Genomic DNA, 9,679 nt, shown 5'->3' with positions numbered 1-9,679 from the left:
GAAGTTGGCTGGGATTCGAATCTTTATCACAATTGATATATGAATTCCTTTACTGATACTTCATTCTCGGAAATAGCAGACGAATTAAGATCTTTAGAATGTATAAATGGCTGACTCTGTTACTCACTATCCCTCTCACACTATCTTTGTTAAGGATTGATGTATTAAGTTAGTTTAATCTCTAAACACACACACACACACACACACACACACACACACACACACACACACACATAAATGTTTGTATACATCTAAGAGATTTTCCTAAATGCTTAGATCTGATTCATTTCACTTATAGCTATGTTATTTGACACACAGAAGTTGTATTACAATCTGCAGATTATGTGTGCATAGAGCAGGTGGGTATGCAGTTCTATGTATACTTAAGTATGAAGATTTATAGAAGTATACTGCCATAGGAGCATTTGCTAATTTTTTCTTTATAGATATATCAAGTAATGGAACAACTAAATTATCATCTTTTGCAGAGAATTCGTTAGTTATAGACAAGTGAATGGAACTTGGCCTTCACGCTCCCTGCGGCCCAGATTTGATAACAAACATATATTTTCACAGTCATGTGAAGGAATTTGAATTATCATAGAAGAAGTAATGTAATCATTTTTCGATACACACACTCACATATATATATATATATATATATATATATATATATATATATATATATATATATATATATATATATATATATATATATATATATATATATATATATATATATATATATATATATATATATATATATATATATATATATATATATATATATATATATATATATATATATATATATATATATATATATATATATATATATATATATATATATATATATATATATATATATATATATATATATATATATATATATAATACAAAATGGAAACTGAAAGGTGAATTAGTGAAAAAAGTCATTACATTTAGTATCATGTTACCTACAGGTTATCATGAATTTGTATCTTACTGTATTTTAACGTCTATAAGTCTTATCATAAAGACATTTTTGTGGGCTATTATCTATACACAGAGGCAACTTTGTCCAGCAGACTACTTGTTTTGTTATCTCATTCTTTAGTTGTCTGATGATAAGAAATATGAAAACATGAAGATATTGTTCCCATTAAGAAAAGTGTAATGCATATGGTATACAATAACTTCTGACATTTTCACTTTTATAGACGTAAAAGTCATAGTCTTGTTATCATAATATGAATTTTATTATCTAATAGCCATTACCATATCACTTCATCAAGTAATCTTCACTTTCTGTTGGCAATAGATTATTTTTTGCTGTCTCCCTTTTCATATGTCATTGTTATTACCAAAAGAACAGCGAAAATCACTGTTATCACTAACAGCGCTATGGAAAGCTGCTAATGTGAAGATGTTAAGAACAAAAACCATTTGTGGTACTAAATAAACATAAGAGAGACAAGTCTCCTGCAGTACGCGCCTGCGTACACAAGCGGAAGTTAAACCGCAAAAATTGCAGACATTAAGTGTGAGCAGCTGGCCCTTAGTGAACTGACCTTCGCAAGGGAATCAGTTCGCAAGTGACTTGAAATTATCATAACTGTTGACTACCAATGAAAGTGATCTATACGATGAATGTGTATATATATATATATATATATATATATATATATATATATATATATATATATATATATATATATATATATATATATATATATATATATATATATATATATATATATATATATATATATATATATATATATATATATATATTTAATCTTATTCGAGCCTTCAGTGTACATTAGCTATCTATCTGACCAGCATGTGTGGTTTTCGCACTGAACAGAACTCCCTGTTTTCTGCATACCTGACATGTCTATGGTTACGACCTGGCTACCCTGATAATTCTGCTGCTAACGACAACTTTGCGGAGCTCCTGGTGTGAAACGGTATCCAAATTAGGAAAAGACTATCACCTCAGTTGGAACGGGGGCTCACACGTCAGGACCGTCTTGCTACACGGAAGACTGCCAGTGTTCATGTAACACTCTCTCATGGGCTCAACACTACTATAGCAACGTGGCCGTAGAGGAAGTACTTTTTTCCGCCAAAAGTGAAACGGTAAAAGAAAAAAAAAATGTAGGTCAAGGAAATAGAAAGTTGTTCATTATTCATGGCGAAAAATACTACATACGGTATTCCTTTGGCTCAGTGGTGACGTTAGTGACCGCGAATATGATAATTTGAGTGCGAGCCCCATTGCCGACAACACGCACGCAGATCACCCAGATGTTCATCCTTCCCTCTCAGTTAGCAGACAAATGAGTGCCAACTTCGTCTGGGCTGTAATTACCACACTGTTGTGACAGGCACCGCTGGTTAATACGAACGTAACTTGGCTACGGTTCCTTGGTAGAAGTCGAAGTGCGAGGAATTGTAATGGTCGTGGCGTGCTTGATGGCATACTGTTATGACCACCGTGGTCAGTAAAAAATACCGTAGATGTTATTCTTCTTGATGAATCTATCTATTCAAAAGGCATGGCTTATTTTCGGTCGCTTTAAAGAGAAATTCACATCAAAAGGTCAAAATCCCTCAAACATCCAATTTTGACTCATCTAAAATAAGTAAACTTTTTGTACTTTTGCATATGTTAAATAATATAATTCAATTTCTGTATGTAGAATCTTTAATGTGAATTCTAGTTTTATTTGCCAATTGAGAGAGAGAAAAAAGAAAAAAAGAAATGAATATAGAGAACCAGGTAAAGTTATGCATTCAGGAACTACACAAAGTCTTCCTTATCTTTACACCAAAATAGTACGAAAAGTACTTCTTTTAGAGTTTTGGTAATTAAGAACATCATAACTTTTCCAGCACAGATGGCGTCTATTGCAGTGAGGCTGAGCTTTTAGAAAAAAAAAAAAAGAAGAGAGATCTTGTATCATATCATCTATGACCGTAAGGACTAATGTAGTACATTATAATGCGTATCATAATGAATACTGGAGATCTACACATATGTGACACACAAGGCATGGTATAGTTTGTCACAGCCTGATATAAACTCATTTTACTTTCGATGAGGAGGCAGGTAGCTGCCTCCGATGGATCCTCCGTGATGCCCTGATCCGCCTGAGGATCCTCCATCATATCCTCCGGTAAACACTGAACCAGACCCACTAGATGACCCATCCTTGTACCCATAGCCACCACTTGATCCACCGCTGTATCCAGAGCCTCCGCTTGATCCACCGCTGTATCCAGAGCCTCCGCTTGATCCACCATTGTATCCAGAGCCTCCTCTTGTGTCACTGCCGTATTCAGAACCTCCATGTGAGCCACCGCTGTAACTGGAGCCCCCACTTGATCCACCGCTGTAACTGGAGCCTCCACTTGATCCACCGCTGTAACTAGAACTTCCACTTGATCCCCCGTTGTATCCAGAGCCTCCATTTGATCCATCTTTGTATCCAAAGCCACCATTTGATCCACCATTATATCCAGAGCCTCCACTTGATCCACTATTGTATCCAGAGCCTTTACTTGATCCACTATTATATCCAGAGGATCCTTTTGAACCACCGTTGTATCCAGAGCCTCCACTTGATCCACTGTTGTATCCAGAGCCTCCACTCGATCCACTATTGTATCCAGAGCCTCCTTTTGATCCACCGTTGTATCCAGAGCCTCCTTTTGATCCGCCGCTGTATCCAGAGCCTCCACTCGATCCACTGTTGTATCCAGAGCCTCCTTTTGGTCCACCGTTGTATCCAGAGCCTCCTTTTGATCCACCGTTGTATCCAGAGCCTCCTTTTGATCCACTGTTGTATCCAGAGCCTCCACTTGATCCACCGTTGTATCCAGAGCCTCCTTTTGATCCACCGTTGTATCCAGAGCCTCCACTTGATCCACTATTGTATCCAGAGCCTCCTTTTGATCCACCGTTGTATCCAGAGCCTCCATGTGATCCATCATTGTATCCAGAGCCTCCAGGTGATCCACCGCTATATCCAGAACCTCCACTTGATCCCCCGTTGTATCCAGAGCCTCCACTTGATCCACCATTGTATCCAGAGCCTCCATTTGATCCACCACTGTATCCTGAGCCTCCACTTGATCCACCATTGTATCCAGAGCCTCCACTTGAACCACCGCTGTATCCAGAACCTCCACTTGATCCACCGCCGTATCCAGAGCCTCCACTTGATCCACCGCTGTATCCAGTGCCTCCATGTGATCCACCACTGTATCCAGAGCCTCCACTTGATCCACCATTGTATCCAGAGCCTCCATGTGATCCACCATTGTATCCAGAGCCTCCACTTGATCCACCGTTGTATCCAGAGCCTCCATTTGATCCACCACTATATCCAGAGCCTCCATGTGATCCAACATTATATCCAGAACTTCCACTTGATCCACCATTGTATCCAGAGCCCCCACTTGATCCACCACCGTATCCAGAGCCTCCATGTGATCCACCACTGTATCCTGAGCCTCCACTTGATCCACCACTGTATCCAGAGCTTCCACTTGATCCACCATTGTATCCAGAACCTCCATGTGATCCACCACTGTATCCAGAACCTCCATTTGATCCACCACTGTATCCCGAGCCTCCACTTGATCCACCATTGTATCCAGAGCCTCCACTTGATCCACCACTGTATCCAGAACCTCCACCTGATCCACTACTGTATCCAGAGCTTCCATGTGATCCGCCATTGTATCCAGAGCCTCCACGTGATCCACCACTGTATCCAGAGCCTCCACGAGATCCACCAGTGTATCCAGAGTCTCCATTTGATCCACCGCTGTATCCAGAACCTCCACTTGATCCAATACTATATCCAGAGCCTCTCTGTGATCCTTCACTGTATCCAGAACGCCCGGTTGATACTCCACTGTATTTAGAACCACTACTTGATTTACTGTTGTATTCAGAACCATCAGTTGATTTACCACTGTATCGAGATCCTCCACTTGATCCACTACTGTATGCAGAGCCACTGGTTGATCCACCGCTGTATCCAGAACCTTCACCTGACCCATCGCTGTATCCAGAACCGCCACTTGATCCACCTTTGTACCCTGAGATCCCAACACGTCCGAGATCAGTTAATATTAAGAATACTCGGCTGGATCCTTCCGAGGGCACGCCACCGCAGTCGGGGTTAAGACAGCTGGCTGAGGACAAGTGCAGCTGCAGCAGCAGCACCAGTGCTACCGTGAGGGTCTGCAATGTTGAGAGTTGACGTTAGATGGGACTGAAGGAAGGATGTGGCTGAGAATGATGTGTATGTATCCTCGAATGTTTCTTTCATGCTTGATTATGTAAGTACAAATTAGTGGTAGGAGATCTAACTACGAGGTTCATGGTCATATTGTTCTGATGAGAGAGAGAGAGAGAGAGAGAGAGAGAGAGAGAGAGAGAGAGAGAGAGAGAGAGAGAGAGAGAGAGAGAGAGAGAGAGAGAGAGAGAGAGAGAGAGAGAGAGAGAGAGAGAGAGAGAGAGAGAGAGAGAGAGAGAGAGAGAGAGAGAGAGAGAGAGAGAGAGAGAGAGAGAGAGAGAGAGAGAGAGAGAGAGAGAGAGAGAGAGAGAGAGAGAGAGAGAGAGAGAGAGAGAGAGAGAGAGAGAGAGAGAGAGAGAGAGAGAGAGAGAGAGAGAGAGAGAGAGAGAGAGAGAGAGAGAGAGAGAGAGAGAGAGAGAGAGAGAGAGAGAGAGAGAGAGAGAGAGAGAGAGAGAGAGAGAGAGAGAGAGAGAGAGAGAGAGAGAGAGAGAGAGAGAGAGAGAGAGAGAGAGAGAGAGAGAGAGAGAGAGAGAGAGAGAGAGAGAGAGAGAGAGAGAGAGAGAGAGAGAGAGTGTGTGTGTGTGTGTGTGTAGGAGTTCACTCACCATTGTTGATGTTCTGGACACTACTGTCCCCAGTCCTCCAGCTAAACCCCTTATATGTACGTATAACCCTTCAGCCGCAGGGTCGCGTGCCCCCACTGTACAGGTCTCCACCATCAGTTATGCCTGGAGGAGAGATAATACTACAGCAAGGGAAAATGAAGGTCGCGATATGAAACAGGCACTGGATCGGTAATTCTGACATTCAAGAGAGTTCTCCACACCTGAGGATACTAATGTGATGTGACTCTACAGCCAGAGTCTACTTCGTCAGGTTTACAGGTTGACAGTTTACGTGTTGATGGAGGGGAAACACCTGTTCCCTTGTGCCAATATTTGGCAGAGTTGAAACACCCTTCACGTCCAGGAAATCAAATAGTGATTGTTAAGTGCTTCTCTGCCTCGTTGAGGGAGAACACACACACACACACACACACACACACACACACACACACACACACACACACACACGTGCGCGCGCGTGCGCGAATGCATTCCACAGAAACGACCTGATTATTTTCACAGGCAGTGGGCAACCACCGACCATGGAAGTGCTGCCGCCGGGCTACAGGGAAGGTTAGTGACGACGATGGCACTGCAGTGGCTGTTGAGCTCCCTGCTCTGCCTGCCTGACATGTACGTAGGTTGCTGAAATTCTGTTCACAAATACATACACTCTCTCCATTTTCTGCACAGCACTCGACAACATGTAACTCAAACGAACCTTCATCATCAACTCCTGATATTCTTGTGGTGAGCAACATGCGTCAGTCTACATCACAGCAAAATCTCGTCATAGTTAAAGAAAGATCAAGAGATTCCGGGACCCCACGAGAACAGACCCTTCTCACACACTACACAAACAGTTAATATCATAAGTAGGTTATTACACACACTGAACACATTTTACCCGAAGTGGAAATGGTAGAACAGGAAGGCATACTAACCACACGACTACCAGAGACTCTGAGGTATGCCAAGCACAGTGTCTGAGAGAAAGGAGACAGATAGAAGCTCTCTGATGTAGTCAAGACACACGGGGACGTCCAGTAATGATTACATACCAGGAGGTATTGAGAAACTTGCAGGCAGGGAGGAACTCAGACAGGTGCTTATGAAAGGTAACAGAGAGAGAGAGAGAGAGAGAGAGAGAGAGAGAGAGAGAGAGAGAGAGAGAGAGAGAGAGAGAGAGAGAGAGAGAGAGAGAGAGAGAGAGAGAGAGAGAGAGAGAGAGAGAGAGAGAGAGAGAGAGAGAGAGAGAGAGAGAGAGAGAGAGAGAGAGAGAGAGAGAGAGAGAATAATAGACACAGGAATTCCGGTAGAAAGAAGCGAGGTGTCAGATTCATCGTTTATCATATTCTTAAAATGTTGTCAGTAAACTTAGAAAGTGTGTTACATATTTTGGTAATCTCGTGGTTTAATGCACAATGCAGGAACTGACCCAGAATCTTTACGAGACCATAATGTGTACAACAGCGAGACTTTGATCTCCTTGTACCTGCTCTCCATCTTGACCTTCGGAGTGTCTCGTAATCCGTGACGTCTTGCGTCATCAGATACGGATGCAGGATCTCCGAATGTGGACGAATACATGTAAACCTGACTGTCCAAACTACGTCAGAAAAATACTTTAGGGCACATTGGTTTAAGTAAAGCATATATGATATACGAAACTTAAAACCCTTCGGGGTTATATGATGGAACCAAAATTTCTTTTCATTTCTTTGAGACGAAACTATATGGGTGATCAGGTTAGCGGATGACCACGTCTGAAAATATGTGAACAGATTTAGAAACCAGAGAACGACAGATTTAGATGTCAAGTTCACGTTTTTCACTCGAGTTATTTACGATTTAATCCTTTATTGTGATAATGATCCGTCTTCAGTTACCATAACGAAACTTGTGCATCAAAAAATAAATGGCATTTTTCATGATTCCTGATGTTAGCACAGGACAAAGTCGATGAGTTCTGTGCAAACAGCACAATGTACTAAGTCCTCATAACACAATATAAAGTTGCAAGTTACCATGAACACGGCAGAAAGTCACCAATTATTTTGAACACAACATAAAGTTACTGCGTGCTCTTACAACCTACAGCCTCGACAAACTGTGCAAAGTAAGTCATGACGTTTGTCTTTTGATCATAACGATATAGTGAAACCTTCAGGGACGTGTTTAAACAAGAGAGAGAGAAAGTGGGGAATCTGTGTTTCAGATGGAAGTTCATCTCGATGAGTGTGACCAGGGAAACATGAGTTGGAGAAAGTGTTTACCTACATATGTGTGTGGGAAGTGTGCTTGAGAAGAGTTTCTATCTGCACGAGTGTGTGTATGTAAACTTGTTATGATATTTGCCCCTGGAGAACACAGAGCTGGGGACACCTGCTGTATACCTAGAGATGGTGTGGTCAAGGAACGCTTGTATAACAATTCCTGATATGAATATGTAATCATCAGCAAAGAAGGGCATCAAAAGTGATTTCAATTGTTTGTTTTAAACAACTTTAATCTTAAATATTCAAATGAGTGGCTGAGAAATCCTCCAACCTATTTACAAAAATATAGAAATTATTCAGATTCATTACTAGCAAATAAAACAGCACAATGTTTCTCTAGTTTTAACCAAAGCATTATATTACCAATATGAATGTTTTTGTTTGGTACCTATTTAAAAAATTTGGGAGTACCTGATTATTTTGATCATCTCTCTGTGCAATTTCCTAAGGCGTGCATAATGAAACAGAATCATGTAAACTTGCCTATCATGGCATTCAAAACTTTGTGTCTAGTAATCTAATAGTTTTAAAATAACAACTACTAGATCAGTGCTTGAGGCTAAGCACACCATAGGTTCCTCTAAGATGGCCAGTGAGGGAGATGGCATGATGCTAAACAGTCTTAAAGTATAGTGTATAATGAATGTGTTGCCGAATTACAGGATACAGAAAGTATTACTTATACACTGGCCTCGTGAGTGTCATTAAAGAGTGACGAGTTCATAGCTGCTTGATTTCCGTCACTGTAAAAACAACTTCTTTCATTTATAGTTTGATACGGAAAGGACGTAAAAACCAATCACTGTGGTAATTGAAAACACATGAATATTAATCTTATAGCTTAGCATATGAATATAAGTTACATCTTCCTCGGAATGTTGTACTTAACATCCTAAAGTCCTAAATGTGTGGAAATAAGGAATGAAACTAAGGAAATCTTCATCTATTTACTTATGCAAGTTCTCCGTACAGGATGACGACAAATAGTCCTTTACTGTGTGTTGTACATGGCTTCCAGAGGTTTTTCCGGATGTGAAAATTTCATCTTTTAATGTCTGTTTCACTTTCCAGGAGTGTGGAATTTAGTGCCTGTAGAAGACTTACCCCCATCGGAAGAACTAATGGCACCTTTGTTAATCAAGCTACTTGGAGTGCCTCTGCTGAGGAAGCCATCTGAAGAGGCACCTCCACTTTTGAAACTATTTCCAGGACCACCTCTACTTCCACTGAACCCCCTAACTGGACCACTTCCACTACCACTGAACCCCCTCACAGGACTACCTCCACTACCACTGAACCCTCTCACAGGACCACCCCCACTACCACTGAACCCACTTACAGGAGCACCCCCACTTCCACTAAACCCACTTACAGGAGCACCCCCACTCCCACTGAACCCACCTACAGGGACATCTGAATTAAGGAAAGCGCCTCCTGAGGGAAAAACTCCGTGGTTAAAGCTACTTGTAGGGATACCTGTGTTACTAAAGCTACTTATGGG

General features: G+C 41.3%; 1 protein-coding gene across 1 annotated transcript in view; it reads right to left on the bottom strand.

Moving 5' to 3' along the window:
- Positions 1-9,112: 9,112 nt before the first annotated feature.
- The window catches only part of LOC139761606 (uncharacterized), a 3,285-nt gene continuing 2,718 nt past the window's right edge, over positions 9,113-9,679 (bottom strand). The window contains exon 2 of the mRNA XM_071685866.1: positions 9,113-9,679. This exon is cut by the window's right edge and continues 768 nt beyond it. Within this exon, the coding sequence (XP_071541967.1) occupies positions 9,239-9,679 (441 nt within the window). The 3' untranslated portion in view covers positions 9,113-9,238.

The sequence above is a fragment of the Panulirus ornatus genome, chromosome 40, assembly GCF_036320965.1.
Source record: "Panulirus ornatus isolate Po-2019 chromosome 40, ASM3632096v1, whole genome shotgun sequence".
Lineage (NCBI taxonomy): Eukaryota > Metazoa > Arthropoda > Malacostraca > Decapoda > Palinuridae > Panulirus > Panulirus ornatus.
Note: the sequence above shows the minus strand (reverse complement) of the source record. Positions and strands in the feature narration are given on the sequence as shown.